Here is an 18,272-nt window from a genome sequence, read left to right on the forward strand (position 1 = left end):
GTTATAGGCCCAGCACGCTTCAAAATTAAATAGAGAGGGATTCTGGGGAATGTTGCGCCACCTCCCAATAAGTAGCTGGCTGTCTTGTTAAAACAGCTCTGCAGCTTGCAACCATGCAGCCAAAGGAGATCCCAGGAGATGATTTAGGGACCCACCAGAACCGAGTAGTGTTTTGAGAAGCATTAAGACAATCAGCTGTACTTCATGCAGCTCTTCGCAGCTCTGTTTCTGCCTAGAGAGCAGATTGCTCCCACTCTTAACTGACTAGTTAAAAATAAAAAGAAGAAGACTGTATCTCAGAAACAAACAAAACAAGGGATATGTTTTCTGCATTTGTAACACATGCTTCAGGAACCGGTAATCTTGATTAAACAGGGGTGGGGGGAGATGAATGGTAAAATGGTGTATTAGAGATTAGTTCACAGCACAGCCACCACAGTTTCTCTCTATTATGTACAAGGCAGGTAGACACTGGCTTGTTATAGTTCATTGTAGCCACAGCTAAGGGACAAGGTGGAAGAAGAAGAAGAGTTTGGATTTATATCCCACATTACTGTCATGTAAGGAGACTCAAGGTGGCTTACAAGCTCCTTTCCCTTCCTTTCCCGACAACAGACACCTTGTGACATAGGTGGGGCTGAGATAGTTCGGAGAGAACTGTGACTAGCCCAAGGTCCCCCAGCAGGAATGTAGGAGTGCGGAAACACATCTGGTTCACCAGATAAGCCTCTGTCACTCAGGTGGAGGAGTGGGGAATCAAACCCGGTTCTCCAGATTAGAATCCACCTGCTCTTCACCACTACACCACAAAAGTCCTTCTCAACTCATACACAGACACCCACAGCCACACTAACAACAATCTTGCAAAGCAGGCACAACCTTATTCATCTAGAGGCCTAAGGAGTATATCCAACATGCAGCATAACATTCTAGTCCTCTCCCTTCTTAAAAGTTTGACACACCCTCAGCGTCCAGAAGAACAGCAAAGGAGGTTCATGAATGGTGCACAGAAAGAAGTTTTAATTAATCTTGGGAATTCAAGTTGCTTCTATGCACTTGCTGGTCATGAGAAAAAGTCCTTGAAGGAATCAACACAGTCTGTTCTCCAGTTGGCCTTCACTCTTTTGCAGCCGTCTTCTCTTCCCCAGCAACTGAAGCAGCCTCAGTAACTGAAGCAGCCTCTCGAGCTCGCTGCCTTTTGATCCGTTCTGCATTTGTGACAGTCATGGGATGCAGGGGGAGGAATCCACAGAGTCCTAGGATGATGAAAAAAGGGGCTCAGTTGTAGTGCCAGGAAAGGGTAGAAGAAGAATTTGGATTTATACCCCACCTGTCTCTCCTGTAAGGAGACTCAAGGTGGCCTACAAGCTCCTTTCCCTTCCTCTCCCCACAACAGACACCTTGTGAGGTAGGTGGGGCTGAGAGAGAGTTCTGAAAGAACTGTGACTAGCCCACGGTCCCCCAGCAGGAATGTAGGAGTACGGAAACACATCTGGTTCACCAGATAAACCTCTGCCACTCAGGTGGAGGTGTGGGGAATCAAACCCAGTTCTCCAGATTAGAATCCACCTGCTCTTAACCACTACACAGCACTGGCTCTCAGGGACAGAGGGTCTCACTGGTACTCCTTTACAGATGAAGCAACTGGACACAATGACTGAATTTCGGGAGTGGGGCAGAAGTGGAGATTAGTTTAGAAGTTACACCTGGTAAAGGGTCAGTGGAAGCCAACCTGGGTAAAATTATCAGCTGGTGGCAGAGCATGAAACCACATAGACACATACTCATCTTCCAAATGGAATTGTCATCTTCCAATGGAATCGCCAGCATCTCTACTTAAAGTATTTTAGACAGGAAGGCAAAGGAAATATCTGTCTCAGCCTGAGGCTTTGGAGAGCGGTCACTCACAGTATTCAATGTAGAGTTAGATGGACCAATGATCCAACTTGGGGAATGGGCTATAGCAGTACAGAGGCATTAAGATGTAGTTAATATGGCATTTAATTACAAACCACTTTGCAACTCAAGTCTGTGGGTAGATCAGAAAGCTGAGTTCAAAATTCTCATTCAAGCATTCAGTTAACTGGATGACTTTGAGCCAGTTACTTTGTCCACCTCATAGGGTTGTTGTGAACATAAAATGGGAAAGGCCAACCCATGCCCTCTGCCTTGAGTTCTCTGGAGAAAGGAAGATAAAAATGTGATAACTACTGCACAGTTCTTGTCAGAGTTCACTGGGTTTCAGCAATAAGCCTCAAAAAGCAAAGAAAAATAGGCTGGCTTACCGAGAAGTTTTTGAAGAGGCTTGCTGTACTGGGCCCCACAGCCGATCCAGTATTTAACTCGCTCGAAGTTCAAGCCAACAATTTTCTCATCATGGTCATTTGGGAGTGGATCATAGCAGCCAAGCTGCTCCACGTACTTGCCATCACGGGCCCGCTTGTTCTGCGCAACCACAATGCGGTAGTAAGGCCTGTTGGCACAGCCACCGAGGGCAAAGCGGATAACGAGATGAGACTTGTGGTAGTGTTTCATGAGGTACTGCCCTGCGGGAGATAGCAGAGACACAACGGTGACACTCTTTACCAGAACATCTCTTTCTGCACCTAAGTTTGAAGAGGGATTAGGTACATCTGTGGAGGGCAAGTGCATCCTCAGAGACTACTATGGTGTTATTATTAGTGATGGACTAGGACACATGCAGAATAATGCTCTTTCAAACCACTTTCAATGCACTTTGCAGCTGGATTTTACTGTGCAAAATCCACCTGCAAACAATTGTGAAAGTGGATTGAAAGCACATTATTCCGCATTTGTGGAGGGGGCCTAGGTGTACATCCTTGCTTGCCATAAGCTTCCTGGGACAGCCTAGCCCACGGCTGGACAGATCCCAGGTCACCACGGTGCTTAGACATTTTACTATAGTGCACAAGCCTTTTATCTAAGTATACTGCTTTTTCCAAACAGCCATTTCAAAGCCTACAAATCCTAACTGCATCTGCAGACTACTGAGCCTCTATGTTAAAGATCTATTTCCTCAGTCAAGTTACCCTACCGGTTAGGCAGTTTAATAAAAGCAAACTATGTTACCCTACGAAAAATAAAAATAATGTTCCAAAAGGCTCTCCCATCACACTTACCAAGGTGAACCATGATGGCTTTTGGCTGGGAAAGAGAAGAAAAGCAAGAATCAGATCCTCAAAGAAGCACAAAGTCGTCTCGTTTGTTACACGTGCTTGTAAATCCACCACCCACCCACCCACCCACCCCGATCTTAACGAGCTCCAAGAGCCATGCACCAAGGTGAAAATCCCCAGCTCTACCAAGGGCGCATGCGCACAGCAGGCATGGAACGGCGCTCTTTGACGCATCGGTACTCTCGCGCAGGCGCCTCTCTAGTCACAGAGGCATGACGGGAACTGTAGTCCTGGCTTTGTCGCGGCGTCGCGTTGCTCAGCAACCGCGCGGGCAGGGCAAAGCCAGGGATTGCCGCGCTGACAAGGTGGGACGAAGGCAGCGAGGAAGAGCCCGAGGCCGAAGCGAAGAGAGACGGGGCTGTGGGCGAAAGGAAAGCCGGCACGCCTGGAGGTGAGTCTCGGTTTTTGTCATGCCCCGTAATGTGCTTGCTAGCCACGCCCCTCCATCGTAGCCACGCCCCATGGGCGGGGTTTATGGTTTTAGCGTCCTATTTTGGTGGTAGAGGCAGGAAACTAGTCCTCAATGAGGTGGCAATTTATCTTTGGTAGTTCTTAGGTCGGGGGGGGGGGGCTGGATTTGAAATGCTGCCCCCTCCACATATGCCCCCAAACCAATTCCTCCCTGTTAAAAAAGCCCCCTAAAATTACATTTTAAATTAAAATTAAGATAAAATTTTAAATTACACAAAATTACACACATCACACAGCAGCATGACCCTAGGGTTCATTTATTTATTTATTGGATTTATATTCTACCCAATCCCTGAAGGGCTCTAGGCGGGTTACAGCAAGCTTAGAACATTAAAATATGGCTCTCAGCTCAAACTGGCTGAACACATCATTAACAACCAGCGGCCCATGCCATTAGCAGACAGTTATTCTGGTTGATTTCACAGCTGCCAGTTCTTTAGCTGGTTGTTGGCCTTTCATTACAATTATTATTATTAAATATTATTATCCTTACAGCTCTTTCCTTCTCTTGTGGTTCCGAGAGCAGAGAAGAGGCTGCAGCAATGGAGAAACAGTTCAACCTAATGACGAAAGGCTTCAGCGAGCTGCGGGAGGTGATCGACCGGAAGCCGCAGACCCGCGTGTGGAACCCTCCCGCCAGCAGCAAGACCAACCCGAGCAGAGCGTCCCAAGTGATCCAGCAGTATTACAAGAAACAGGTGTTTTATTCCTTTAATTTATGTAGTTAGTCTCAAATGCTGCCCTTCTCATGGGCTCAGGTACTTGCAGTATTTCACAATAAATATTTATGTTTATTAAAAAAAATGAAAAAACCCAACCTGGAACCCATGGTGATTAGACTAACAATGTACAGGAAGGAAAAGGCGGGAAAGAAAAGGAAAGAGTAAAGGAGAAGGGAGGCCAAGGAGAACCGCAGTAGCTTCCACCTGGTGGAGCAGCTCTGTCTCACATGCCCTACAGAACATCAGATCCCGCAGGGGGCCCGGGTTCCATAGGCGAGTGTTCTACCAGGTTGGGGCCAGGACAGAAAAAGCCCTGACCCTGGTTGAGGCTAACTGGATATCTTTCAGGCCAGGGATCCCCAGAAGATTTTCACTCGCTGTCCGTAGGCTCTGCGTCAGTTATAATGTGCACTAAAAAAAAAGTATAGATTTGGGTAGTAGTGTAACATACCTTTTTTGTCCTCGTACCTTCGGGACCGCATCACCCCATATGTTCCAACTCGGCCTCTGCGTTCTGCAGAGGCCAACCTACTGGTGGTCCCCGGCCCCTCTATGATGCGGCTGGCCTCCACGCGGGCCAGGACCTTTACGGCACTGGCCCCGGCCTGGTGGAACACCCTTCCTCCATCTGTCCGGGCCCTGCGGGACTTGGGTGAGTTCCGCAGGGCCTGTAAGACTGTGTTGTTTCACCGGGCCTTTGGAGTGTCTAGCTGCTGATTGGCCCCCCCCTTCATTGCCCTGCGCCTGGGGCGGTCCCATCAGGGCCCCATCATATTATTGAGGGGCCTCACATTATGGGGAAGTAGGTTTTTAAATTGCCCGATGGGACACCTCTTATTGTGCTCTTATTATTATTCTGGTAGCATGTTACTATGTATTGTGGGTTCGCTGTTTTTATGAGTTTTAAGTTATTCTATGATGGAGCCTGTGTATTTATATTTTTGTGATTGCTCCTATTGATGTTTGGATATTGTTGTCCACCGCCCGGAGCCCTTCGGGGATCGGGCGGTATATAAATTTAATAAATAAATAAATAAATAAATAAATAAATAAATAAATAAATTCTGCTGTCTGTCTCAGGTTACACAACAAAACATGACTCCCTTACTGGAGGGCTACATGACTGAAGTGGAGAACTTGCAGAAAGGTTTCCTCATGCGGCCCGGCTGCCCAAAGTACAGCCATATGGCAACTTCGACATCTGCACTTGGTAAGGCGACTCACGAGAGAGAAGTTGTTGATGGGCGGTGTGAAGTGGTTAGAGCCGCAGACTGAGGCAGGGGAGACGTGAAGCCGAGATTCAGGAAATTTGCTGAGTGACTCTGTCTCGCTTTCTCTCTGAGGACCAGCATGGTGTGTAGTGGCTAAGAGCAGATGCACTCTAACCTAGAGAACCAGGTTTGATTCCCCGCTCTGCCACTTGAGCTGTGGAGGCTTATCTGGTGAACCAGACTAGCTTGTTCACTCCATCACATGCCAGCTGGGTGACCTTGGGCTAGTCACAGTTCTTCGGAGCTCTCTCAGCCCCCCCCCCCCACCTCACAGGGTGTTTGTTTTGGGGGGGGAATGGAGGGAAAGGAGATTGTAAGCCCCTTTGAGTCTCCTTACAGAAGAGAAAGGGGGGATATAAATCCAAACTCCTCCTTCTCCTCCTCTCAGTTACTATTACCTGCGCATGAAAGCCCTCGTGAATAGTTCAGTTTTGCACGGTTTGTGGGAAGCCGGGAAGCTGCTGTTGGGAGCTTCTCTGACCAACTTTTTTTCTCCCAACCTAAAGACAGCCCTTTCCCAAAATCGAGTCGACCACTCAGTAACCTGAGCACCATGGCGTTGTCTTCCCAGTTGTCCTTGGATGACTTGAATGCGGACTTTTCCTATTCAGAACCCATCAGTTTTGGCTATCGGAGTAAGTGTGGATGTCCCACAGCAGGGCTTTTCAGGTGTGCTTTTTGTTAACCCAAAGGCTGGGCGGGTCCTGGGTCGGCAAGGGAATCTCCCACCTCCCACCGCAGAGGTGCCCACCCTCAGCCAGAGGATGTTCCATTTAAAGGAATTCGTCCGTTTTGGATTCATCTGTTCCAAAAGCACTGCGGCCATTGCTCTGCGCACAACCTGAGTTTGATCCTGATGAAAGTTGGTGTCTGTGAGGCTCTGTTGCTCCGGTCAATAACTGAGACTCAGGAAAGGCTTAAGAGCTTTATTGAACTGTGTCAGGACCTTAGCTTCAAGAAGCCAGAGCTGGGGGACCAGCATATATCTCCAAGCTACCTGCTTTTGCAGCCTGCGTATTTATTCACGTTTCCCCGCTTACTCCAACTCCCCCTCCCCCCTTTCCCCACAATAGGATGAATAAGAGAAGCACAGTATTTAGACCAGTATTGTGATGTGTTTCAGGATTCAAGGATGGGGTGGGGGAGGGGAGGAATGAGGGAGGCATACTTCACTAGGTTACAAGCACAGCAATTGAAATGGAATGGCCCATTAACATACAGATAGCAGCAAGGGCAGGTGTGAACTTGGTGTCAGCCAATTGATGCCAGTCTGGGCGGGAGCCAGGTTTGACAGTTTCAGGTAGTCAGCCTTCCATCCTTCAAAGGTGGTTTGCCATTTGCCTGCCTTTGAGTGACACCCCTAGTATTCTTTAGAGTCGGTAAAATGAGTACCTAGCTTTCAGAGGGTAAGGGGTAGCCAACTGGGGAAGGCAATGGCAAACCACCCTGTAAACAAAGTGTGAGCGCCCCCTGCTGTGGCTACCCCTGCAAGGTAGGCTTCCTTGGCCTCATAGGAACTTGTGGAACAAGCAGGACACAACCCCCTCCCCCTTTCGCCACAATAGGATGAATAAGAGAAGCACAGTATTTAGACCAGTATTGTGATGTGTTTCAGGAGTACCTAGCTTTCAGGGGGTAAGGGGTAGCCAGCTGGGGAAGGCAATGGCAAACCACCCTGTAAACAAAATGTGAGCGCCCCCTGCTGTGGCTACCCCTGCAAGGTAGGCTTCCTTGGCCTCATAGGAACTTGTGGAACAAGCAGGACACAACCCCCTCCCCCCTTTCCCCACAATAGGATGAATAAGAGAAGCACAGTATTTAGACCAGTATTGTGATGTGTTTCAGGATTCAAGGATGGGGGGGGGAGGGGAGGAATGAGGGAGGCATACTTCACTAGGTTACAATCACAGCAATTGAAATGGAATGGCCCATTAACATACAAATAGCAGCAAGGGCAGGTGTGAACTTGGTGTCAGCCAATTGATGCCAGTCTTTAGTTCACTCCAGCTTTAGTTCATCAGCTCTTCCCCCCCCCCCCCCATTCCGTGCAAGCTAGCTTGGCTGTCTCAGCCATCTCTAGTACTTCTGCCATTCTTCCTTTGTAGGTTCATCTGGGGTTTTCCATTTCTGCACATGTAATATTCTTGCTGTTGTCATGTGTGAAAAAAGCTCCATGTCATTTTTCTCCTGCTGATCAAGAGTGGGGTAATTGAGGGTGGGAATTCACCTGCTACAACCAAGCATCTGTCATGAATCTGCTCTGCATCATCCCAGGAACTCTGGGGCAGGTAGCCCAGTATTTATCCCAGGATCTCCTGCAGACAGGAAGCACCAGAGTTCGACTTCCTGCATGCAAACCGTGCCCTTGCTGTGAAGTCGTGTCCTCTCCCTTGTGCGTCTCCACCACAGTTCTGGTACCCGGTTAGTAATTTCTTCCTCCCCTTTCCCACCTTGCACACCCAGCTGTCCCAGCCACATACAGCCAAAGCATGGATGGGCTGCAGAACCTGAAAAACGTTACCGAACTCTCGGTTTACCATCCCCAAGTCAGAATCCAGTCTCCGGCCAAAGTTCCGTGGTACGTCTCTGTGCTCCAGGAGAAGGTAAGGATGCGTGTGGGAAAGCGGCGGAAGGAAAGAGAAGGACGGGGACCTACAATGCTCACAGGGCAGCCCTGGGAAGCATGGTGTTGCGATTAGGGCATTGCACTAAGATCTATGGGACCCAGATTCGAATCTCCATTCTGCACTGGAAGCACAAAAAAATCATATGCATCTAGTCAATTTGTAAGCCGTCCCTCTTCTGAAAATGCATTGAAAATGCTGGGGGGAAGAATTAGGACTAATAAAAGGAAACACTTCTTCACGCAACGTGTGATCGGTGTTTGGAATATGCTGCCACAGGAGGTGGTGACGGCCACTCACCTGGATAGCTTTAAAAGGGGCTTGGACAGATTTATGGAGGAGAAGTCGATTTATGGCTACCAATCTTGATCCTCTTTGATCCGAGATTGCAAATGTCTTAACAGACCAGGTGATCGGGAGCAACAGTAGCAGAAGGCCATTGCGTTCACATCCTGCATGTGAGCTCCCAAAGGCACCTGGTGGGCCACTGCGAGTAGCAGAGAGCTGGACTAGATGGACTCTGGTCTGATCCAGCTGGCTTGTTCTTATGTTCTTATGTTCTAAGGAACTGAAAGTGTGTGTGTGTGTGTGTGTGTGTGTGTGTGTGTGAAGTGCCATCACAACGCAAAGTGACTGAGCAAAGGTATTGTCTTCCTCTGCAGAGTCTTTCTTGGGGCGGGGTGTGTGTGTGTGTGTCTCCCTTTCAAATGCCGACCCCGCTTAGCTTCTGAGATCTGATGAGATTGGGCTGTACTATACCATTCTACATCCCGAAAACTGCATGATGGCTCTTTTTTCCCATTGTATCTCCACAACAACCCTGTGCTGAGCGCTGTGGGTGTAGCTGTCCCCTAGTCACCCATAGAACAGTGTAGGGATTCACCTCCCAGATTTTTTAACCTATCCACCATTCGACCCCCTCTTCCTTCCTTCAACTATCTGCCCGAGTGCAGACATTTTTACAAGGGGTGACAGTTCTGATTGGTGCAGGAGTATCCGTTGTCCAAATCTGAACACTTGTCGTGGCGGGCGGGGAGCATACCAGTGCATGAAGGGACACTTGGAATCCTCATGCGCAGTGTGCTAGTGCAGATAGGGTGGCCAGGGAACTCATTCCATCAAGCCCCTGCTCAGTTAAGCGGTGATACAAAAATTATTATTATTTTGTTATATTTATATCCTGCCCTTCTTGCAGCTCACCACACCGAGGTAGGGCCAGGCTTCAGTGTTCCGGATGGGCTGTTGGTGGCAGGGTGGGCCCACGTCGGGCTCAGTGCGGGTCATGATCCAAATGAGGCCACTGCGCCGTTGGGAATTAATTTCCCAGCAGGGGACTCAGCACACAAGAAAAACCCCTCCTCAGCCTTGACTGGGTTTCTTTTCTTCTCTTCCCAGGATCAACTTCTCCAGCAGCTTGGGTCGGAGCTGAACCGTCTCTCCAATTGCGAGGCGGAGTGCGTCCGGAAGGACGAGCTGATCTCCGTCCTCCGGGAGGAAGCTGACAACATACAGGGGCAGCTGGAACTGCTCCAGAAGGGCGGCATCCTCGACCAAAAGGTGGCCCCCAAAGTGAAGGTCGGCCAGATCCTGTGGGCTTTTTGAAATCACCCATCTGAATCCCGAGGGAATGGAAGAGTTCAGGCTGGCCAACACTTCTATTTTGGTCGGCCCTAAGGAACTGGGGGTGGGGGGAAAAGATTGCACAAGTTTTGGTTTTAGGATTTGCCTGGGGCCCCAGGGGGCTTCTTGAAAACTTTGTTGAGTTTGGGTCAGTTCCAGTTAGGATGTTGGGAAACGCGCCTATGATCACCCATGAAGCTGCCTTATAGCGAATCTGACCATCAGTCCATCAGGGTGAATCTTGCCTATTCAGATTGGCAGCTGCTGCTCGAGGTCTCAGATCGAGGCATTTCACATTATTTACGGCCAAATCCTTTAACAGGAGACATCAGGGATTAAACCTGGGAACTTCTGCACACTGGTGTAGCAAGGTGGTGCCGAGGGGGCTAGAGCCCTGGGTGCCTCTTCTGGGGGGGGCGTGCATTGCAGGGCCGCACCCTCCCCTTGCAACTGTGCCCCAGCCCCAAACTCCCCATGGAGTTCAGGGCAGGGGCACAGCTAAATGCTGGCCAGTGGGGCTGGCCCCGCCCCCAAGCTCCTTGTGGAGTTCGAGGATGACTGACTGATGACTGACTGCACCCCGACCCCAACTCCACAGAGGGCATCGGGGGGGGGGGGGAGTGGCGGCCAGGGTGAACCCTGGACACTGTTTTAGAAAACTATGCCCTGCTTCCTCATACCAAGTGAATACTCTATCGCTGAGCCACCCCCTCCTTCAGTGTTGGACTGGCCAATTCCAGGTACCATCTCCACATGTTTCTCAGTAGAGGAATGGTTTTCTCATGTCTTGGAGGCCTTGCCCACCATCTTGCTAATCCCAACAATCAAGACACGGCTTCCGCCACGTTGTGCCACTGCCAGGATGCCATTTACTGAGAGGGGGAACTGCTTGGAGAGCTTTTGCTTTTGCAGGTGCTTGTCAGTTTCTCTGTCCTCGGAGCTCTGCGGCTGAGACGAGTTCTCAGACTGGACTCTTTCTACTGTCTTGGTTCAAATGGGGAGGGGGGATTGCTGCCACATATTATCAACAGTTTTGGCGCCTTCTCACCAGAACTGTCTTTTGCTGTTACTCCCCTGTCATCAATAAAATCCTTGAACCCGTCAAGCGAGTTAATTGTCTGAACGGGGAGTTGGACAGCCACTTCCCTTGATGAGGGAGAACTGAAGTGTCTTCAGAAAACGGCCAAAGTTTGCGTCTTCCCTTGGTGTGTGAGCAGGCTGTGGCCTACGCCCTGTTGCTTCTGTTAGGGGGTTTGGGGATATTCTCTGACTTTTGCCTGCTCCCAATCCTTCCTCTTAGGAAATGGCCAAAGAAGCCAAGGAAGAAGCGTTTGAAGAAAGAGCGCCTCGGAGAGGCTGGTTGTCGCCAGCCCTCTCAGGGCAAACGAACGTCCCAGATGAGTTTAGACAAGAGATAGAGCACTTTAAATTCGAGTTAGCCCAGTCGGACAAAGCACTGGGCCACAAGGTGAACATCCTGTCTGAAACGCTGTTGAGGAACCAGGAAGAGCTGGAGGAGCTCGAAAAAGAGGTGAGCGCAAACCACCGGGAAGAATGTTCGTGAACAGTCCAAGTCCTCTCTCTCCAAGGTAGCATTCTGCCTTTTCTTTAGCAAAGCATCAGGATCTTCTAAACCGAGTGTCCTCAGGACAGGGTAAGTAGAGGAACATATTTTGCCACGAGTTTTCTTTGCAAGCCCGAGGCACTGTGTCTTGGGCTTTTCCGAAGCCAAAAAGAGACCCTGCAGAGAGGGAAAGCCCTCTCTGTTGTTATTGTTATTATATTGAGACATCGATATCTCAATATGAGCATTTAGAGGATTTAGAGAAGAAATCAGCAACATGGAAGGGGAGGGGAGAGAGGGAAGGCGCAGACGACCGTGCAAGGTAGCGGGAAGGGTGGAGTTAGGTAGACTGGCCGTGGGTGGAGGGAACATGTTTGGGGCAAAGCTGTGCTCACTTTCAAACCTGCCCCTCTGGTGGTGAAGCAAATTAAAAGTCATGCTAGAAGCAGTCATGTTTGCCACTGAGAGAATGGGAAGTGAAAGCAGGGCTTGAGAAAATATGTCCATACAAGAAATCTTGTTGTGACAGACATCATGCACCAGACACCTTGTGCACAATCGGCTGTTGTCCAAGCCTTTTGGTTTAGGGAATTTTACTTCCTTAGCCCCAGCTTCTTGAACAGGCACCTGCCCCCTGGTCCAATCCTCTGGTTCATTTTTGGGGCTTTCTCCATCATGCACGGTCATGGCTTTTCCAAGTTGTCCTTTGCTGCTTCCTATTTGCAGTACATAGAGCTGCAGCAAAAGGAAAACGAGGAGAGCAGGGAAGAGGTACTCTGCAGCCTTGGATCCAGAGCGGTTTTGGTGGGAGAAGTGGAGCAGGAGCTGGAACCTGAACCGGGAGGGGAAGAGGAAACCACCCTTCACAAGCTCCAGGAGTCCCAGAGAATGAATGACGAACTGTACAGCGAACTGGAGAAAGTGAAGAACAACTACGACGTGGCATCCGGTACCACAGGGGAAATAGCCAATCAATCAATCAATCAATCAATCAATCAATCAATCAATCAATCAATCAATCAATCAATCAACCAATCTTTATTTGATGGCCACAGACAATTCAAATTAAGGCCATAACAAATCTACAAATTAAAACGCAAACATTTTAAAGCTAAATCTTATAAACAAACGAGAGAACAGAACCTTAAAAGCTAAGAAATTTGTACAATTATTGCAGATTATAACTTAGCCTTTATACTACAACTTTTCCTGCAATCTTAAGTTTAGACAAGAGAAACATAAACGTGGCTACCTTGTGCGTGACATCCTCAAAGACATCAGCCATTATAAAACACACTTTATTCTCCTCGGTACCTGATAATTCTAAAGAGTTTTTAAGATATAAATTCCGGATATGAGAACACATGGGACAATGCAAGATATAATGCTTTAGATCGTCTATCTGATCTAAGCCACAATCACATATGCGTTGATCTTTTGGACACTTGTTATATCTTCCAAAAAGTTAGTTTGATGATGTTTTATATAAATGGGAAATAGTCCATAGTGCATGTTAGAAAAGCCCTATTAGATCTGGCTAATGGTCTGTCTAGAGTAGACTGGTGTCCTGTTTTCCCACTTTGGCCAGCCCGATGTCTCGAGCAGGCCCACAAGCACATTCAGTGCAAGCAGGCTTCAGCCTTCCTTACCATCTTATTTGTCCAGATTAATTGGTGGTTGGAGCCAAACTGCCCCTGAAGGTGGAAGTTCCACATAGCGTAGCTGCCGGTAGACCTCCTCGGGCACGAATTCATCCAGCTCCTTTTTTGTGGCTGGCCTTAATCTCGAAGCATTGAATTTGTGCGGCTGTGATTGTTAAGAATGATTTGCCGGCTTGTAAGAATGGCCTCTGAGTTTCTCAGTCTGGGGGAGAGGTTGCTCCCCTGAACCCGTTTTCTTCCTGCTTTTCCAGGTGCCATTTCTTCCTTGCAAAGGCAGCTCTCCTTTGTGGAGTCTCAGCTTCGCAGAGCCCACGCAGAGCAGGGCTTGCTCCAGAAGGAGCTTCAGGAACGAGGAAATCAGCTGGAAGCGATGACTACCAAGGTACCATCTCACCCATCCCATTGAGCTGGGGGGAAGCTGGGATGTCAGTAAATGATCCTCACAGCCCTAGGCTAGCCTGATCGCATCAGATCTCAGAAGCCAAGCAGGGTTGGCCCTGGCTAGTATTTGGATGGGGGACCTCCAAGGGACACCAGGGTCATGGCGCAGAGGCAGGCGATGGCAAACCACCTCTGGTAGCCTCTTGGTTTGAAAATCCTTCTGGGTCACTTTGGAAGAGCTGAGTTTGAACCTGCACTCTGCCATTTTTCCCCATTACAGAGAAAAATGTGTCATCCTTATAAGGAAAACTCGTCTTCATGAATAAGACAAGAATAAGCAAAACTCAGTGACGTGTCATTATTGTGGTTGTTGTTTTTCATCGGCCGAGATTATTGGTAATTTTTTTTTTCTAATGGGGGACCCTTTCTCTCAGTTTTGCAACCTGCGGGAGGAGAGGAAGCATGAAGAAATGATGGGCACCATTGAAAGAGAAAATAACGCACTTCGGCAGGTGAGCTGGTGAGCCCCGCTAGTCACAGCCGTCCGCCAGACACTTGGACTGTACAAGTCTGTTTCCCTTTACTGCAAAGGTGGGATGTCTACCGATCAGAGAAGCTGCACAGGGCCGGAAGGAGAGTTAACTTGTTCCACCTCCTTGATCTGCCATGGTCCTTCCTGTGGATGTTTGCAACTCAGCCTCACGGTGAAAGAGCCCTTCAACATCCTAGCACTGACATCTCAATGTCCTTTGACTTGCTCGCCTCTGTTTCCCAGGACTGGCAAACTGTTTCCCAGGACTGTTTTCCAGTACTGGCAAACCTTTGACTTGCTTGCCCCTATTTCCCAGGACTTTGCATTAACTCAAGACAAGTTTCTGTGTCTTGCAGGATAGACCACCCTGTGGATGCCTCAGCCGGCTCAGCCCCTCACTTCCCTCTTCCCCTCCCTGTCTCAGGTGGTCTCCGACCTGGAGTCCAAACTGGCTGAGAAGACCCAGCAGATTGATGAACTGCACGCTGATATCAACCGGCTTCAGGCCCAGCTGGTGATCAACCAGCACCACACCGGCAAGCAGCTGATCCAGCAGAAGGAGCTGCAGAGGCAGCTGGACATCCTGCGGAGGGTGGAGCAGCAAACCAGGGTCATGCTGGAGGCCGTCGGCACCAGGGTAACCTTCCCACCCAACCTCAGTGCCCCTCCTCCCCCTGTGGCTCCTGGTGGGATAATGGTGGGGCAATTCCAAAAGTCAGTGTCTCGAACAAGTAGCTCATAAACTCCTGGATGGGTAAATCATCAGCTGCTGTGGAGCAAGTTTGTGGATCCCCCGGGAGACCCAGGGAAAGATCACAAAAAAGGTTTGTGCCCAACCTTTTCCCCTAAAGCGGTTATTTCATGGGACTTTTCATAGAATCATAGAATTGGAAGAGACCCCAAGGGCCATCAAGTCCAACCCCCCTGCAATGTAGGAACCACACAATCAAAGCACTCCTGACAGATGGCCATCCAGCCTCTCTTTAAAATCCTCCAAAGAAGGAGACTCCACCGCACTCTGAGGTAGTGCATTCCATTGTTGAACAGCCCTGACTGTCAGGAAGGTTTCCCTGATGTTTAGGTGGAATCTCTTTTCCTGCACCTTGAACCCATCATTCCTGGTCCTAGTCTCTGGAGCAGCAGAAAACAAGCAGAGAACAACATGACATCCCTTCAAATATCTAAACATGGCTGCTCAATGGATCACTGCCTTTCTTGCTCTCTCTCTCTAGTCCCTGTTCAGTTTCTAGGTCATAATTTTTGTAACATGCCCAGGTGGGAGCGGGAGAGTCGCTGAGGAGGGTTCCCATTGCTCAGGAGTAAATCTTATCAAAGGCAAAGTTGGCAACTCTCACCCCGAATCGTCAGGAGCCTCAGTCTTGGATGCCGATTTCAGTACACAGATTAAGCAAACGACATGCCTTTTTCCATCATCAGCCAGCGATTCCTCTCCATGGTATGAAGGTCCAAACTGGGCATCAGTGTGTTCCTTTGTCCAACCCATGGATGCCGACACCATTTTAGAGGAGAATTTGGCTGCTTAAAAGTGCCTGATTCTAACTTGACCCTCAGCGTGGCAGAACCAAGTGATCTTACCCCCCCACCGCTTTGTGTTTTTTCAAGCATTGAAACAATTACTTTTTTTCAAGCATTGAAACTTCAGAACAGTGAGTGGAATATTCCAAGCTTATGCCTCTCCAAAGCTGGCCCTCCGGGGCCATTTCAGCTTCTGAAAAGGGCAGGAAGGAAGCAGAGGGCCCCTCCCCCACGCCACACTTTCAAGCCATAGAGGCCCCCCTTTGATTTTTAAAATGGCATTTCTTGCAGATGCTGTGTGGCTTCTGGGAAACCAGACTCAACTCTCCAAAACACCTAAAGTCGAGTTTGGTTCTTTGATCCTTAAAGACGTCACTTCCTCAGTCTCCCATCAAAAGAATCATGCCCAAATTCAACTAAAGTTCTTTCTGCTCTCCAGCATGGTGTAGTGATTGAGAGCAGGTGCGCTCTAATCTGGAGAACAGGGTTTGATTCCCCGCTCTGCCGCTTGAGCTGTGGAGGCTTATCTGGGGAACTAGTTTAGCTTGTGCACTCCAACCCATGCCAGCTGGGTGACCTTGGGCGAGTCACAGTTCTTTGGAGCTCTCTCTCAGCCCCACCTACCTCACAGGGTGTTTGTTGTGAGGGGGAAAGGGAAAGGAGTTTGTAAGCCTCTTTGAGTCTCCTTACAACTCTTTCTCTTCTTCTCCTTTTCCTGTTGCAAGTTTGAAAGGTTTCGAAGCAAAATCCTCCAAGCTACCTACAGTTCTCCCAGCACCAAATTGCCCCAGTCAGAAATTGGAGACGACGAGGTGTTGGAGGCCTTGCAGGTAAAGAGGTTCTGCGCAGCGGGGAAGTCAGCGAATAATTTTCTCTCTCTCTCTCTCTCCTGGGATGGGGGACAGAAGGGAGGCCTGCCGTTCATAACTTTGATTCTCTACGTGGATCTGTTTTTCAGAAAATAATAAATGACCGTCTGGAATTCTACCAAATGCTGCGGCAGAAGGGGGTGAAACTCCCAGCTCTGAGCATGGAACAAACGGTGACACCACCTTCTCCTTCGAAGAAAAAGAGCTCAAGCAAATAGGGCCGTGTGTGTTTTTGTCTTTGATGGAACTTCTGAATGAAAAAAAGGCTTTTCTTCTCATTCAGTTTTTGAGGCGGGGTCCTGTTCTTTTCAGAAGAATCCTCCCGATTCCAGCTCTGATTAAAGCAGGTGTGTCCAATGCTGGCCTTCAGATGTTCATGGACTACAGTCCCCATCAGCCCCTGCCAGCATTATGTAGGCAGGGGCTGATGGGAATCGTAATTCATGAGCATCTGGACGGGAAGGGTCGGACACCCCTGGATTAAAGAATGTTGACTTTGCGGTGATTCTCCCCCACCCAGAGAAATCCAACCCCTTAGAAAAATACGTGGGGAAACTAAACACTAATGGGACTCCGTTCGGAGATCACGAACAAACTACAGTTTGTTTGTGGCTAGAACAAGTCCTATTCATTCTGAGGTTTGCATATTCCCTTCCGCCTTCTGTCTCCCTTCATACGTGAGACAAGATGGTTGACTTTTAGCGTAGGTGGTGTTCGATTAAATGGCAACAGCGAGTCTCTGTTTTTAGTTGGAGATGAAAGGGTTAAGGGTGTGAGTGGGCAGGGCAAAAGCCTCACCTGGCCACACCCACTTTTTAAAAGCACTCAGAGGGTGCCGGGGAAAGGTGTTAGCAGGCACCATGGTCCCCATGTTTAGTAACTCCTAGTTTAGATTATGCTGAATGAACACAAACAAAAGCCGTGTGCACACCTAATTTCACTTTTAGATGCAAACAACATTTCAGATACGTTTATTGTGTTACAAAAAGGAAAAAAAGAGAGAGCTATAAAAATAACACATTTCCCCCCCGAAGATATCATTACAATAAAACAAAACAGATCACACAATTCATGACTTGACTTGGTTGAGCTGCACATGTGAATATGTTAAAAGGCTATCCTGAATTCCCAGCTTCTCTTTTAGTAAGCCCAGAATCAGAGTAGGGACCAAACATCAAGGTAAATGCAGAAAGGGAAACAAGGATTTCTGGATTTTTACTGGCTACCTCTCTGAGAAATGAGGAGAAGGAGGAGTTTGGATTTATACCCCCCCCCCCCTTTCTCTCCTGTAGGGGACTCAAAGGGGCTTGCAATCTCCTTGCCCTTCCCCCCTCACAACACCTTGTGAGGTAGGTGGGGCTGAGAGAGCTCTGAAAAGCTGTGACTAGCTCAAGGTCACCCAGCTGGCGGGTGTGGGAGTGCATAGGCTAATCTGAATTCCCCAGATAAGCCTCCACAGCTCAGGCAGCAGAGCAGGGAATCAAACCCGGATCCTCCAGATTAGTTTTCTTTTCTGTTTTTTTTTTGCCCATTTCTATTCATTTCCCCCCCCCCCGCCAAAAAGTGGACATTGCTAGATTCTTTCTTGACCTGTTCTGTATATGTCCACACTTCAGAAGGTATATCAAGCATTGGTCTGCATTTATTGCCAATGTATACACTTAAGGGCTACTAATGGACCACTAATTTGTAGAAAAGGATGTCTTGTAGCCCATCTGCAAATTGAAAGGGCAAAAACCCGTTCATGGTATCTGAAGCTCTAAGCCCCGTATGTTTGTGCTTAAATACAGCTGTGTTTGTTTCCAAGGTGCCACACGGCTCCGA

At 48.7% G+C, this 18,272-nt stretch overlaps 2 protein-coding genes across 2 annotated transcripts; one reads left to right on the forward strand and one right to left on the reverse strand.

Moving 5' to 3' along the window:
- Nucleotides 1–998: 998 nt before the first annotated feature.
- Nucleotides 999–3,332, reverse strand: MRPS16 (mitochondrial ribosomal protein S16). The gene is made up of 3 exons (XM_048519086.1): nt 3,141–3,332; nt 2,286–2,546; nt 999–1,256 (listed from the first exon to the last, which is right to left on the reverse strand). Exons 1-3 carry the CDS (start codon nt 3,151–3,153, stop codon nt 1,117–1,119), a joined length of 414 nt encoding a protein of 137 aa, XP_048375043.1. The 5' UTR covers nt 3,154–3,332; the 3' UTR covers nt 999–1,116.
- Nucleotides 3,333–3,502: 170 nt separating this feature from the next.
- On the forward strand, nt 3,503–17,804 carry CCDC27 (coiled-coil domain containing 27). The gene is made up of 13 exons (XM_048519083.1): nt 3,503–3,588; nt 4,164–4,366; nt 5,471–5,600; nt 6,168–6,296; nt 8,125–8,264; nt 9,681–9,860; nt 11,206–11,436; nt 12,196–12,418; nt 13,382–13,512; nt 13,946–14,023; nt 14,468–14,680; nt 16,305–16,409; nt 16,538–17,804. Exons 2-13 carry the CDS (start codon nt 4,211–4,213, stop codon nt 16,664–16,666), a joined length of 1,845 nt encoding a protein of 614 aa, XP_048375040.1. The 5' UTR covers nt 3,503–3,588; nt 4,164–4,210; the 3' UTR covers nt 16,667–17,804.
- Nucleotides 17,805–18,272: the final 468 nt, after the last annotated feature.

Source organism: Sphaerodactylus townsendi, linkage group LG16 (genome assembly GCF_021028975.2).
Source record: "Sphaerodactylus townsendi isolate TG3544 linkage group LG16, MPM_Stown_v2.3, whole genome shotgun sequence".
In the NCBI taxonomy this organism is placed as follows: domain Eukaryota; kingdom Metazoa; phylum Chordata; class Lepidosauria; order Squamata; family Sphaerodactylidae; genus Sphaerodactylus; species Sphaerodactylus townsendi.